Consider the following 15,780-nt stretch of genomic DNA (forward strand, 5'->3'; position numbering starts at 1 on the left):
ATGCCTCGAACATTAATATCTCACCACATTCATAAGGGCTGTAATCCCTCAGATAAAAGGCAAGGTTGCATCCTCCGTTCAACAGATGGTAAACACATCTGGATCATATAACTGACCTCATATAAACTACCAAACACAGTCCATCCTTAGTTTAGCATCCCTTCTCAGAAAGCAGAGTGACATAAATTCTACTTACATACGTGTCCTCCTAAAGGTACCAGTTGTGACTGAATATATTAGGAAAACCAGTACCATCATCTGACTTCCTTTCCCAATTCTTTACATTCCCCATTCTGCTACAGAATTTATTTTTGCTAATACAAATAAAAGGCATCATAATTATTATGAATACACGCACCTTGTAAAAAGACTGGAGATCGCTTATGGGAGGGGACACAGTCACATAATCCGGGAATTTATCCTGAAGGTGAGCAATTAGCATGCCAAATTGTGTTCCCCAATCTCCAACATGGTTCAACCTACAAAGAAAGCAAAATATAAAAGTGTTTAAGAGGCCACACATTATGTTAAACAAATTCTCTCAATCAAAATTAATACATGAAACATTACTGTTATTTAATCAAGTATGTTTGAAACAATGAGTGCTTCTGCACTGTCCCGAATCATTCCATGAAAGGAGACACACAATGGTCCAGAAATAACATAATAAAATCCTCATATGAAGGGTAAAACACTTGGAAAAAACTTTGCACGGAGCCTGGCCAAAGACAATATATTCTTACCAAGTCACTTGGACTAGACGGAACAAGTTAATTTATAATACCAAACAAGGATTCTGCGCTAAACTAAAAGGAACGAGAATAATTGTTTGAGATGAAGGGGGGACGGGAAGCTGTTTACAATGGATAAAGTGGGCAATGGGTGCAAAAGGGCAGAACTCTTTGACCAAAGAGGAATCTTTAACATCCAAGAAATGACTTTTACATACACAGAAAATACCGAATGAGGAAAGGCGAATAATGTCACCTGTTCAGTCAGAACCCAGACAAAACATCCTCACTCTGTAATAACTGGATATGATTATCACAAGAGATGGAGAACTTTATTGCTGGGACTACACTAAAGTACAGCGGCTCAATAAGCTGACATAATGCTCACCTATGGAAATTATAAAGGAGAGAAGGCCTACCAGGACCAGAAAAAGTGAAGTGTAACACACGAGTTTGACAAGGGAGAGGTCAGGTCAAATGATGGCTATGACAAAGAATGAAAGAAAAGAAGTGGGCACAGACTGTACAGCCACAAAAGTGTAGGAAAACTGCTATCACCAGACACGAAAGAGGCAAATCTGACATACAAGACTAAAATATGTATAGGTCCAGGGTACAAACCATAGTCTCACTCTTACCTCAAACATATGTTACAGAAAACAATAAGGAAATCAATTTCTCACTGAATTTGCAGTCATAAGGCTTGTGATTCACAGACTCAAAAGGATATGCAGTCATAAAATGAAAAGGAATACAAGGCCTTTCTTTTTCTGTCCGAAACCCAAGTAGCCAGGAGTGTTGCTGAAAATCAGACAATTAATTGAGCACTACGTTCACCTCAATGAGTGCAGACAGAAGTATAATATGCAGACCGTTAATGTCTATAGACTCAAGACTTGCTTGAGAGGGAACGTGACTATACCACAATTCCAAGGGACCTGTACCCTACCTGAAGTCAAGACGGCATCATGTGTCAAGCCCTCACACAAAATACCCCAGTGAACTTAGAAGAGAAATTGAACATCTCCAGGGAAGAAGAAATATAGGGAGCAATAATGTCCTTTACCCGAACTGTAAAAAAATAACAAATACAAAAACAACACTTGCCTGGATCTCCTCAAAGGATTTTCAAAGACTGATACTAGGACTTCTGCGGCATATCAGAATGGTTACATCATTCTCCTACTAGTGACTCAAGAGAAATAGTAGCTACTGCCACATTTTACATACCCCCTTGCACTACTACTGCCTCTCTGGTGTTCACAAAGAACAAGAACTTACTACCTTTACAATCATAGTTTATGGAGCACACTTACATTTCAAAAGTCATACCCTATGTTCAATATACTTCCTCTTATTGCTGTTATTATCAATTAATAATGCTATACGGAAAGTGTAGACGAATACTGTTCGTTGCCATCTATTTTTATTAATCACTTGCACTGAACAAATGTGACACTGCTATAGATAGGGCCCTGACAACCAAGTACATAAAGGAGTAAAAATGTAATAGAAAACTTATTTTAAAAGTCACATAGGTAACGTACACCGCTTAGGAACTGCAGAAGAGCAGCATAAAGTTTTTTTTATAAAACAAGTTATTATTCATTTGGTAATCCAGTAACTCTGTAATCCCAATCCTACTTCAAATTTAATATTTAAATTGCATAGACAGTAGGGCCTAATTTAATGACATCTGAAATGTATCCATCCTGGGGGACAGAGTCTTCTATTACAAAGAATTCCTACCGTAGAACATCATGGCCCACAAACTCGAACAAGCGGCATATACTGTCTCCAATGATAGTGGACCGCAGGTGGCCTACATGCATTTCTTTGGCGATATTTGGGGAAGAGAAGTCAACAATAACCTGGAATAAAATAGGGAAATGCAACCAGAACTTAAGTGGTGCTCAAATGCTCATATACAATTTACATGCACACTACATGAAAAGTAAGATGATCCCAAAAGGTACATAGAAAGAATTATCATTGACAAAGCCAACTTCTCACTTTTGCATAATAAGGTTTTCTCATCCCTCAAAAATAAACATAGCACAAGTAATGCAGGGGCAGCCACAGTGCAAGCTTCCCTCACATACAAGAAATGTGTAGCATGGTATCTAAACCCCCTTCAGAGGGACACAGGGCGCGCACAGACTAATGGCCTTAATGTCGTGCTTGAGACGTTTTACTCCTGATGTCCCTGGGCCTGACCTACTATGGATCCTGAGCAACTGGGCCAAGTACCCCGTCTGCATTTGACTCTCAGAGGTAATTGTGGACGAGTAGTCAAAGGTTCTCTTGGAGGGGGGACTTGTAGATGCAGATAAGTAAGTAAGTAAACTGAACTTCTAAAGCGCCTGGTTACACTGACAGTGTGTCCCTGCGCTGGTGTGTCGACTCACATACGTCCCGAGGCAACCCACCCCGCATCCTGTACCTTTAAAGGCATCCTCTAGGGAAAAGATAGGTTTTTAACTCTTTACGGAATATAATTTCCGAGGTTACCAACCGCAACTTTAGGGGCAGTCCGTTCCACAATCGGGCAGCCAAAAACCGGAATGAGCGCCCCCCCATTCTGGCTCTTTTAACTTTGGGCACCTGAACAAGACCCGACCCGCTGGATCTTAATTGCCGAGTCGGGATATGGGGCGTTAAAAGATTAATAAGAAAGCAAGGGCCTTTCCCCTGAATAATCCGGTGGCTGACACATAAGGCTTTAAACTGTACCCGCTTCGTGACAGGAAGCCAGTGTAACGTCTCCAAAGCATTCATTGAGGAAGCTCTCCTGGGTAGCCTCAGGACCAGCCGGGCGGCAGCATTTTGAATCTGCTGTAATCTTTGTAGGCATTTCACGTTGGCCCCTAAATAAAGGGCATTGCCATAATCCAGTCTGGAAGTTACCAGAGCATGGACCAATCTTTTCCTAGCTGTTATGGGAAGTAAATCCAGAATCTTTCTTAGGCCCCGCAAGATGCCAAAACAGATGCCCGCTACACGGCTGGTGTGATAATCAAATGTGATCCTGGAATCGATCCAAACCCCCAGGTTCCTCACTTGATCGCTGGGCACAGGAAGAGGCCCAAGTGTCTGAGGCCACCAAGCCGACGTTCAGACAGAGGGAGCATTTCCCACAATCAGTACTTCGGTTTTATCACCGTTAAGTCTGAGGCAGTTGTTAGCCTTCCAGACCGCCAGATCTTGAAGGCAGGAGGAGAAGTTGCCGGCGGCATGCTCTGCTGGCTGTGTAAGGGCCACAATCAGCTGAGTGTCGTCGGCACATGTCACAACTTCCACCCCATATTTTCCGGTGATCTCAGCCACCCGTGCCACATAAAGATTAAAAAGAGTTGGGCTGAGGCTAGACCCCTGGGGGACCCCCTGCTTCAGAGCAAAGGCATCAGAACGAAAGGTCCCCTGTGCCACCTGAAACTTACGATCCTGGAGAAAAGACTCCAGCCATTTCCACGCTGTGCCTATCACTCCTCCTCTGCTAAGACACTGCAGCAAGATGTGATGTGCCGATGTGTCGAAAGCGGCACTCAAGTCAAGAAGGGTTAGCGCCGCTGTCTGCCCTCCATCCACATGTCTGCGGAGGCTTTCTGTAGAAAAGAGTAAGGCAGACTCCGTGGAATGAGAAGCCCGAAAGCCCGATTGCGTAGGGTGGAGCAGTTTGTGCATTTCGATATGTGCAGTCAGTTGTAAATTGACCACCTTCTCGGCAATCTTGGCAAAGTAGGGCAGGAGGGAAATGGGACGCAGATTGTTTAGGTGTTCTAAGCCAACATTCGTTTTTTTTTTCAGAGGGAGCACCACTGCCTCCTTCCAGGTTTTAGGTACCTTGCCTGAACCGAACGAGAGTTCGAGCAAATGGCCAATAAAAGGTTCTAAAATCTCACTGGCCCCTCGCAAAATTTTAGCAGGGGTAGGGTCATTGGTTGAACCAGACTTAATGCTGGATGCTATCTCGTTCAGCATATTGCCTGCTGGCACCTTGAACCTAGTCAGGTACTCCGTCTCATTTAGGTCACTGTTAAGCGTCCCTTCACCACTAAGTCCTTCCCTGGCGTCTGCGGGAAAGGTGGCGTAGATTTTTTCCACCTTATTAGCAAAAAATTCTGCTATTTGATTACAAGAAGCCACGGAGCCCAATACTGGTACTTCAGTTGTGGAGAGTGAGGATATCTCTTTGTAGACCAAGAACATCTCCTTCATTGAGCTGTCCGCCTTCTCTATTCTCGTTGTGTAGTAGGAGGTACGAGTTTTCCTAATCAAAGCATGGTAAACGTGTGAACGACTCATAGCTAAAAGTGCACTCAGTAGTGTCAATAAATCAATGTCCAGCCAAATACTTCTTTTTATACTAAAAAGAAGTATTTTATTTCTAACTGTAAGCATTCAAATAAGTATTACGACATTTGGGAGAAATAGCACAATCCCTTTGAGGTCAGGGCTCTAGTGGTGGTCTGGCAAATCCCTGTCTCACCCTCTTCGTTGAAATGTGGTCCAGGTAATTCCCCATTCACTGGTGGTCGCATCCAGTGAATGCTTGCTGGTAGGCCTTACTCAAGAGTCCACTCTGACTCTTAGGAAATAGTCAAACGTGTCTAGGCAGGTTTAACAGTGAGTGAGAACAGATCTTTATCAGGTCTTACCAGCTTCACCAGGATGGGTGCGTTACAGCAGGTGCCCCGACCATGGGCACTTGCAATGCTCCAGTCTTGCTCGCTGCAGCACCCGGCAGGTACAAGCTCTCTCCTCAAAGGCCTCTCTCATGCTGTCTCATCAACAGTGATAGGAGGTGGTCCAGGCTTCAGTTGATGCAGTAAGTTCAGTTTTTCCCTACTCTGGTGAGGGGGTGGATCTTCGTACTCCCGACAGTGAAGGAGAAAAGTCCTCTCTATGTCCTTCAAGGTCCACAGGGCAGATCTCGGTGCTCAACTTCGACTCGCAGGTCGCAGGCCCAGTTTTTCCGGACAGCTGCTCACACTTGGCAAAACTTGGTACCGGTTGCCCACCCATGCTGCCTATGGGATTGCGACAGTACCCACTGGCAAGGCATAAACTTCTCTGGTGCAGCCTCCTTTACTATGAAGACCCCTCCTGGCATAAGGAGTTGCCACTAAAGTCCACGCAAGTATTGTGGCTTTGTCGGCACAAGTACTTTTACAATGGTCATCTCTGGCATCCGGGTAACCAGACATGAGGTGGTACAGCTCTATCACTCCTGCATGGCATTTGTTTCACGGCTCAGTCCACAGCAGCACTCTCTTGGCATGGGGGGCTGACGAGTCAATCCTGCACACGGGCAAGAACCCATTCGGTGCACAGCCGTCTCCTCACATCTCGCACCGTGAGTCCTCTCAACACGCAACTGAAAATTGAGGGATTGTTGCTGGGTTGCAGCACGATTCATGACTACGTAACATTTAAGTGTAAAAGCGCACTCAGTACTCTGGTTCTATTTGAAGAAAATGGTGCAGAAGCAAAGTTCCATTTTACATGCATAACACTGGCAGGTCAGACAAGGATACATTCCTCAAAGAACACCAAAGTACCTTATTTAAATTACATCTTAAAATGGATTTGATTAGCAAACTGTGCAAGCACATTCATTAATGACGAAAGCGTAAACAGCCAACAGAATCAACCCAAGACGATTACAGCTCCTATATGGAAAAATGTGTCCATGTGAAATTCAGTTACCTTTTTCTTGTCTCCAACTGTGGGCGGCTGAACTCCATTCAACAACAGACTCTTCAGCTGCTTGGATACAAACTCTTTTCTTAAATGTACATTAATAAACCCTTCAAGGAAAAGAAAGAAATGCTGTTGCACTTGAAAAATGCCATGGTAAGTAACTTGAATCAAATCGCCCAACTGACTGAGAAATTAAGCTGTGTGGGGTTTTACTGTATAGAATCACATTTCAATTTTTAATTGTCATAGTAATTGATATACTAAGTATTTCTGGCCTGTACTTTTTCGGGTGTGTTGAATTTTAAGTCATAATTAGTTTTCTGGTTTAACAAGCCTAGATCGTACAAGATATATTTCATACTACCACAACACATTTTGTTCTAGTAGTTCAACTACGTCAGTGAATAATGAGAATAGTGTAGAAAAAAATCAGTGAATAATGAGAATAGGACAGGGCTCTGCAAACGGATTTGCTCTATTTTCAGGATATGCAGAATGGCAGTCACTACGCTTGTGTCTGGCTTCTTTTGAAGAGTGGCTCAACTGGGCCATTATGTAAACTGAAACATATGAAAATATGAGAATCTTGAGGTAAATGTGCATAATGTCTTTACAAACTATCTTAAGTAAGATATTTATCTGATAGGTTCCCTAAACAAATGCATTGGGCTAATGGTGACAGGGACACAAAAAGGCAGCCTGAAGTGGTGCAGAGCTGCATGATGTGTGAACCTTTGCAGCTGGCACTAGCCTTATCTGCGAGCCCTGTGCATAAGTGAGGAGTGCGGAGGTAATGCAAGTGCAATGATAACCCTGTTATTAGTATTAGAAGGAAGGCCAAGCCACATTTGTGGCATGGGTGCAGAACTAGACTGTAAATGGTGTGGACTCATGGGATGTAATTTAGTTCACAATTGAATAAAACATAGATGAGACTGGTGCCAGATCTCCATCTTAAACACAATGACATAACATTTATTGTAGTGTATTGTTTCCTTAATTTGCAACTTGTTCCAAATAGCAGACTCCGTGTAGTTTTAGGTGTACCGAGCATTGCCCGTACATATGATATTGCCAAAACTGTTGGATTCAGTGATGAATGTAATGGCAGAGAAACAGCCAAACTGTGAGCTTTTCCAAATGAGACGGTGGATGTTTTGGAAAAAAGAGGGTAGCTTTAAAGGTGATGTGCTTTTGTTTTATGACCTAATGATACAGATTTGATAAATAAAATGGCCTTTTTTCTACCATTCGAAGAGAGAAAAGAATAGAAATTCATATAAAGCTTGTGCTGAATGGCCATACCTGGGCCTGCAATTTCCACTTTCTCGATATACTCGTTACTGGGAATATTTCGGACAATTTGGTCTGCAATATCTCTTGGATTAACTTTCTTCTGATTCGTTTTCAACATCTGAAAAATAATTATCAGACACTATAAATGTACAAAATCTTGCAATTAGATTTACCTAAAAGAACCCACTGCACAACTTTTAGAATACATTTTGCGCTGGAGCAATACGTTTTGAGTTTCTTTTCCACATGAGCTTATCAAAGATGGTCCCAGCATCTCAAGATATGCTTCAGTGTAAATGTTTGTGAATATCGCAAGTTCAGCCCAGGTAAATTTGAGATGCTTCATAGCAACTGCTAATTTACTCCAGAAGAAGCAATCATTAACAGGGTGTAAGTCTCAGATTCATTTACACCTAGTGGATGGTGCAGAAAACCACCAACACAAAACACATGGGTCAGTCAGGTACGATATTCATTTTCATGCCACTTGCAGTCAGCTTCATACACCCTTTCTCTACAAAACCCATAGTTGTACATAACTTTGTCTGACCTCAAAGCAGCAGATTGTTAACTGATGGAACAATCCAACAGTCTGAAGGTACTGTAAGTGTGCAGATGCACCTCAGTTTTTTATACACATCAACATTTGTTCACGATTAGAGTGAAGTGTTAAATTGGAGATGAGAAACACGTGGGCAAGTTTGTCAATATCTGCAAACTTAGGACCATTTTTTGGAAAGCACTCTGAAAAACAACCACTGGAAGCAATGCATTTTTAAGAGGCTAGAGAAGTGAATATACATAGGACTTCCTTCTACGTTATAGATCTAACGTATTTCAAACATGTAACAAGTCATTTCAGCATACTGGCAGGGGTCCTATTGAGTTGAATCATATGGCTGCCTGGTAATGTTCGGCCTGCAATGGTTGTAAGCTTTAAATGGACAAACCTTTCTGCTGCCATAACCGTCACTTATGAGAAATCAACAGTACAAATGCAAAGGAACTCTGCACAGAGTGCTCAGAGTTACGGAGTTCAGGAATTAACATAATGCTTTTACAACTTGCACCTTAAACTGTAAAAATACTGGTAGAAGTGCATGTTTGTTGCAGTAATGTTGCAGACCATATTCCCCATGTGTATCATTAATTAAAACCTTAAATCTTTAACCTTTGATTAGAAATATCCTTTAAAAACCAAATCTGTTACATAAAAATAATGTGGTCTACAAAGTGCAGGGTTAAATGCTTGCGGACACTGCAAGGCATCTAAATGCAGTTAAGAACATGATATCTTATCAGTTACCAACTGGGAAAACAGGTAACATTAAGAAATGTATCATGTGTAACAGTGATAACTGCGTTTATGTCTTACTGTGTCCTTGTGGTCTCCAATATGAGGGGAGCATAATCTTCCCAGTAAAAAAAAAAAAGACATTGGTACAAGTTTCATGAGAAAAATGCTGATACTGTAACTTTTGTTGCCATTGACATAGGGGCCTTGACCCAGAGATGGGGAGACAGGGAGAAGAAGCGGAGGATCCTCAAATCCAAGTACATCATTCTCCTCGACAGCGAATCCCCACGTGGTTTGAACAAGGATGAGCAAATGTTTGCGCATATCGGAAGAGTACCAGTTTATCCTTGTTTCTGGACTCCATGCTCTGAGGCCTTCCAAATGATACAGTTGTTTTTACTGCTCGTACTGTTGTGTGATTTGGAACTCCTCCTTCCCTACCAGTATCTCCAGCTGAAATAGTAATTGGAAATTAGGTGTTGCTTGCCCATTCTCATAGAGAGTTGTATACCTGCTGTGTATCCTGTTTTTATTTCCCCATTCCACACGAGCACGGTGTCCTAGTAAATATATATATTTTTAGGATTAGCACGTTGTCTTTAGACAGTAGTTTAGTAGTAGCTGCACATCATTCCATTTCATTGTCAAGGTACGATGAGAATATTGATGATGCTCAGACATTTAAAGTTTGTTGCCACTGGGTGAACACAGGCATAAAAAGGTTGTCAAATGACGAGGTATTATGCTTTGAACTGTATAAACTGTTATAGGGGTGGGGCTATGTTGTTACTTAATTTTATCTGCTTTGATTTAGTATGAGGTTTGCAAACATCATTGTGCCTTGGGCCGTTAAACTCATGGTGGGGCGCTCTCTAGTGAATGGGTCACTCGACCTACAAATGTGTTACTAAGTGAGCCGATGGATTTACCTGTTTCAAAAATGGCTCTGTTTTAGTTATATAGCATGTACGTTAAATGTGGCGTGCTGGGGTACACTCATGAAATTATATAGGTCTCTGGACCAGCAAATTTGTTGTACATAGAGCCGACAGATGTATTTAAGGCTCTATTGTTTATACCTCAATTATGGTGAACGCGTTCTTTTAAGCAAAAACCATGGCTGCATGCATGTTTGTATAATTATCATGAAGTAATGATACACAATGTAAATAATGGTGAAGCTGCACCCGTTGTGATGTAGCTTAACCCAAATTTGTCTTCAGATCCTGACATGTTGAGGTCTATTGAGGCATCAAAAAACACAATGTCTGTTTTATATGTTTTTGTTTACCACATATATGGTGGTTGTGCACTGAACGAATTCGTACTTTGAAAAAGGCCTTTTGGTACTAACGCATTAGCAGCCAAATATATGTTACAAGAGGACTAAATCCTGGAGTGCACGTGTTTTGTGCCCCCGTCTGGGGATGTGCAGGGTGGGGGGGAGGGGTGTTGGGTTTGTGTGTGTTATTTTTTCCGCTCGAAAATCAGGAGTTCTCCTGGCCTGTTTATGTTTAATAAATGTATTTAAAAACAAAGCAATGAACACCACTGTGGTAGCTATACTTGGGTCAGGCATAATTAGGATCTTGTTTTTCCTAAGAACTTAGGTGCTGTTTCATGAACATTTTTGTGCCGATCCATAGGGAGGGGGCCAAGGAAAAAGGGGGGGCCCCAAGTTAATTCCCAACTGAACATTTTGTCTCCAATAAAAGAAAATGGCTGAACAGAATTGCACCAAATTTGGAAAAAAGTTAAGAGCTTTACACAGAAAATGAACTTTTTGTGATTTGATGCAAATCAATTCAGCCGTTTGAGAAATTATTTTTTAAAGAGGGGGCTCAGATTGGGTGTGAAGGGGTTACAAAATTAGGTATATCTGGAAGATTGGTCCCACAGCAGTACAGACAATTTAAAAATAATAGGGCCGTTTCAGGACCCCTTAACATGATTGGCTGGCCGCTACTGTGAAAAATATTCTGTGCAACCAAAGTCCCCATTCCCTCAGAAGAACCAAAGCTCGTGACATTCTCATACAAGGTTTGAGGCCCCCATCACCAGATACAACCCTACACCAGCTTCCTCCTGTGAATTCCTCATTCTTTACAGACCACCATATAGCAATGCATCATTCCCAGACAGGTTTCTAGACTCAGTTTCAAACTTTATGACACTACACTCCACCTTATGCATCCTTGGTGACCTACACATATGGTGTGATAACCCAATATGCCACATCCAAAAACTGTCTTCACTGGCCTCGACACACTGAACCTACATCAGATCGTCCACAAACCTACACAAATCTCTGGACACATCCTAGATGTTGTTTTTGCAAATCTATAACTAGTTACCTTTCAAAGGATTACTCCAGTCATGTGATCAGACCACCATCTGCTGGCTTTCCAACACCAAACACCACAAATCAACATACCTAAGTCCACCATACATGCAACCACTTAACGACCATGGAACAAACTCAATCATGAATTCTTAGAAATACAATTAACTTCCAAAACAGACCTAGATAAAATACATTCTGGTCAAAAACTTTAGGAGTGGCTCCAGGAAGCTTTGTTTAACCTAATTCTACTAAGAACAACAGGACAAAAGAAAACAAGCACCTTGGAAGAATGCAGAATCAAAAGAGATAAAACAACAAATTTCAAAGCTGCAACGCACCTGGCTCAAAACAAATAGTAATTAAGAGAAACTTCAGCTACAAAAACCTAACATAATACAGAAGTCAACAATCAAAAAAGCTATTTAGTCAGAATTCAAAATGCTATATGTGATTGTAAAGAATTTTTTCAATTCTCACAGAATTCCGTAAACCTAAATGTACAGAAGAAACCTGTCCCATGACTCTAGCAAATCATTACACAACCAAAGCAGTCATGTTAGGCTCATATTTATAACTAAGGAAAACCACAAGCACCAACCCATTTCCGGCAAACCCATCAAAGAGTAGGCTATCCCAGCCTCTGCATTCCTTCAAATACCTATCACAAAGTGAATTTATAGATCTGGTTAAAGCAAGCAGGGCACCGGCTGGCTGCCCTTCTGACTCTTGTGTACCACAAACATTCTTCTAACTGCCTCTGCTGCCACACAAATAAGAAAAATCATCAATAATTCATTAACTGCAGGAATCTTTCCAGAAGACTTAAAGAAAGCATACATAGGACCATTATTAAAAAATGCAAACCTCGACCCGCATGACCCAGACAACTACAGACCTCAGACCAATTACAAATAGACCTTTCCTAGGTAAACTAATAGAAAGAGCAGCATTCATCCAGATGTCAAAATTTAATGAACATAATTTCATACTTTCCAACTTCCAAACCGGATTCCGTCCAGGATGAGGTACATGCGCTGCTCTCGCCATTGTGAGTACCTTTTGGAATCGATTCTGCGAGGGCTCGCATGCGCGCGTCTGCAATGGACAAAGAAGGCTGCTCTCGCCATTTGTCCGTTGAAACAGCATGCGCGTGTCTGTGGGACTGTGGACAGTCCCTCGCCATTTTGTTGCCATAGCAACGAAAATGCCGCTTGGCGTGTGTGATTTGCTTTTATTATTGCTGTCAGTTCCCCCGGGGCACAAGCAGGCATCCACTTCTGTCTTTTTGCTGCGATCAGCTGTCCTGACAGAAGTGGATGCCTGTTTGTGCCCTGGGGGGACTGCAGGACAGCTCATCGGCACTGAGGTATCGAGTTGTCGTGGTAAGTGTGGAAATTGGCCGCTTTGTAAAACCCATAACAACCTGACTGCCGAGCTTGGTGCTGAATGTGTTGTGTTTTCTATAATTTAGCAGTGTTTGGTGCATGTTGCCTTTGGCAACGAGACGCAGCTTGATCCTCTATGACTTTCGAATTTGCATAGAGTCGGAGGAGGAGGAGTAAACCAGCCCCAGCAATTTAAATTACAGCCAGCAGGTCTCTCAGGTTTGGATTAAACCCAGCTAATCTATTCGGAAGCCAGAGCCGGAATAGCAAATGTGAGACTGACTGGCAGCTGCGAGCTGCTCGGTGCTGGCTCCACTCTTGCTTTATCGACCTTAATGGAATGCATGTGAAAGAAGGAAACAAGCATTTGCAATGCAATAGGTCTCGCATTAGGAAAGTTTGAGCTATTGGTATTGTAAATGAATTTTTTTTTATTTATGTGTTGGTTTTGACAGACAGAGTGAGGGCGATAGATAGATAGAGGGCGTTAGAGTGAGGGTGATAGATAGAGTGAGGGCGATAGACTGAGTGAGGTTGATAGAGTGTGGGCGATAGATAGATTGATAGTGAGGGGCGATAGATAGATTGATAGAGTGAGGGTATAGATAGAGTAAGGGCGATAGAGTGAGGGCGATAGAGTGAGGGCGATAGAGTGAGGGCGATAGATAGATAGATAGAGTGAGGGCGATAGATATATTGATAGAGTGAGGGCGATAGATAGAGTAATTATATGACGTCTAATTATATAGCACTAAGTGGGATTTGGTGTGTATGTTGTGTTGAGCGCTGTGTAAATATGTAGCATCACACAACACATTCCCCCTTTAAACCTCAGCCTCTTTGATCACCCTCTTCGTGTTGCAGTTAAATGAGAGAATAAAGAGCTTTATCCTGAATCATAGGATATTATGCTGAGGTGGAGACCAGCTGCAAGCCCATCAAAAATGAATGAAGATAGCGCTAGGATCAGCTCGGGCCATGAAGGACTGTTTCGCAACCCTGCTGCCGGACGTTCTTCAGCCAGGACAACACGGCATGTGGGCAGAAAGCATTGCTGTAGAGAGCTATTTAAAACAAGTTAATTACGTGCTTTGAGCCTTGCAGTAAAGATTGTAATCTCTTGGCTCGCAGCATCTGTGAGATGCAAATGAACAACCAGCAGGATGATAAGCTCCTAAAAAAAATATTGGGTACTGCTAAAGTAAGGGGTAAAAAGACAACATCTCCAAAGCATTCGCATATTTTTAAATGCACGCTAAATGTAATTACCTTTTTAAACAGGAGAAAAAAGAATACTTAATGTTTGAAAAGTACGGACCAAGAGTCTGTGACGCACGCTGCTGACATCATCTGTGATGGTATAGTTTCCCAGATCCAACTAAAAGTACGGGCGCAGGAGAGTCCATGACGCTCGCTGCTGACATGAGCTGTAATGGTATTGTTTCCCAATTCCAACGAAAAGTTGGGACCCAGGAGAGTCTGTGACGCTCGCTGCTGACATCAGCTGTGATGGAATAGTTTCCCAAATCCAACGAAAAGTACGGACCCAGGAGAGTCCGTGACGCTCGCTGCTGACATCAGCTGTGATGGTATAGTTTCCCAAATCCAACGAAAAGTAGGGACCCAAGAGAGTCCGTGACGCTCGCTGCTGACATCAGCTGTGATGGTATAGCTTCCCAAATCCAACGAAAAGTAGGGACCCAGGAGAGTCTGTGACGCTTGCTGCTGACATCAGCTGTGATGGTATAGCTTCCCAAATCCAACAAAAAGTACGGACCTAAGAGAGTCCGTGAAATAACAGAAAATAAAAGGAGGCCAGCACTGGGCTTTATCGTCACGCCGTTTTGTTCTGTGCCGCCTGCAGAATAAAGTTAAGTAGTTGTGCCGCCTGCAAAATGAAGTAAGCATTTGGCCACCATAATAATGACTTAATCTCCCTGTGCCTGAACGTGTCCTTGTGTAACGTAATCCGTGCTCATTTAAAGCGCTCCAATACATTATAAATAAAACCTAATAGCACTTATTTGAGGGGGGAGTAACATGTAACAACCTATGCAAGTAAATATTCTTAAAACTGAATGAATTCGAATCAGATAGCTGCTCGCTTATATTTCTGCTTTGTCGCAGTTACTACAATCACCTTGAACGAATTACAGCAGGATTAGGAAAGTGTGCCACCCCTCTGTATATTAACAAGTGTCTTCTTGAGAACGGCATCCAAGTCAAAAACGTTCTTGTATCCAGTGGGGTATGGAGTCCGTGCAATGCCAAGGTCCGGACAACCTCACCTGGAAGCATCACAGGAGACATTAACAGGGCTCGAGTCGGGGTACCACGCGGGTGGACGGCATCCCCCCACTTATTTTACTGGGAGCTCGAAAACTGGAGCAAATGGAGCCACACATTCACTCTTTGGCCTCTCTGGGGTGAGATCTCACCCCAGAGAGGCCATAGAGTGAATGTGTGGCTCCATTTGCTAAAGGGTGAGCGAGGGGAGGCAATGAGTCTGATGGTGCAAGCCACCTTTCGTGAAGTCACTTCCTGTCGTGACGTCAGCGTCCCCCCACTTCTTTTTTTTTTTTTAGGACTTGTTCCCTGGAGACATACAAGTGATTTTAAACATAGGGGTCGTTTAGGAATGTAGCTCGCTTAAATTAGGAGTCTATTTGGAGGATTATAGTTGGAAAGGGCTAGGTTGGTCGCCAGACAACAGACGTAGAGCCCTCTGCTGGCCTAATTACAAATCTTTGTTGGCCGGATCTATTAACTTCATGCGAACGTGCCTCTTTGTTGATGCTCTATTAAAGTCGGGAAGGAAACGGGCTGTGCTCCTGTCAACAGCCCAGCCAGCCCGTAACAGGGTCTGGTGTCTTCGAGCCCAGAATTAGCAAATCCAAAGATTGCAGACCGGATCATTCCGGACCCGAAGGCACTCGGAATTGCGGCGGGCAGAATTCTGCCTGGAGATATAGCTCTACCCTACATTCTGCAATGGGTAATGAGGGCTAAATAACTAAAATCCAA

At 42.7% G+C, this 15,780-nt stretch overlaps 1 protein-coding gene across 2 annotated transcripts in view; it reads right to left on the bottom strand.

Moving 5' to 3' along the window:
* RARS1 (arginyl-tRNA synthetase 1) overlaps nucleotides 1-15,780 on the bottom strand; it is a 176,292-nt gene that overhangs the window by 132,569 nt on the left and 27,943 nt on the right. For both annotated transcript variants that reach the window (XM_078653389.1, XM_078653390.1), the window contains exons 4-7: nucleotides 7,740-7,848; nucleotides 6,441-6,541; nucleotides 2,481-2,602; nucleotides 359-479 (exon numbers count right to left, since the gene is read on the bottom strand). In XM_078653389.1, the coding sequence (XP_078509515.1) occupies nucleotides 359-479; nucleotides 2,481-2,602; nucleotides 6,441-6,541; nucleotides 7,740-7,848 (453 nt within the window). The remainder of the gene's footprint in view (nucleotides 1-358; nucleotides 480-2,480; nucleotides 2,603-6,440; nucleotides 6,542-7,739; nucleotides 7,849-15,780) is intronic.

This window comes from Lissotriton helveticus, chromosome 7 (genome assembly GCF_964261635.1).
Source record: "Lissotriton helveticus chromosome 7, aLisHel1.1, whole genome shotgun sequence".
In the NCBI taxonomy this organism is placed as follows: Eukaryota; Metazoa; Chordata; class Amphibia; order Caudata; family Salamandridae; genus Lissotriton; species Lissotriton helveticus.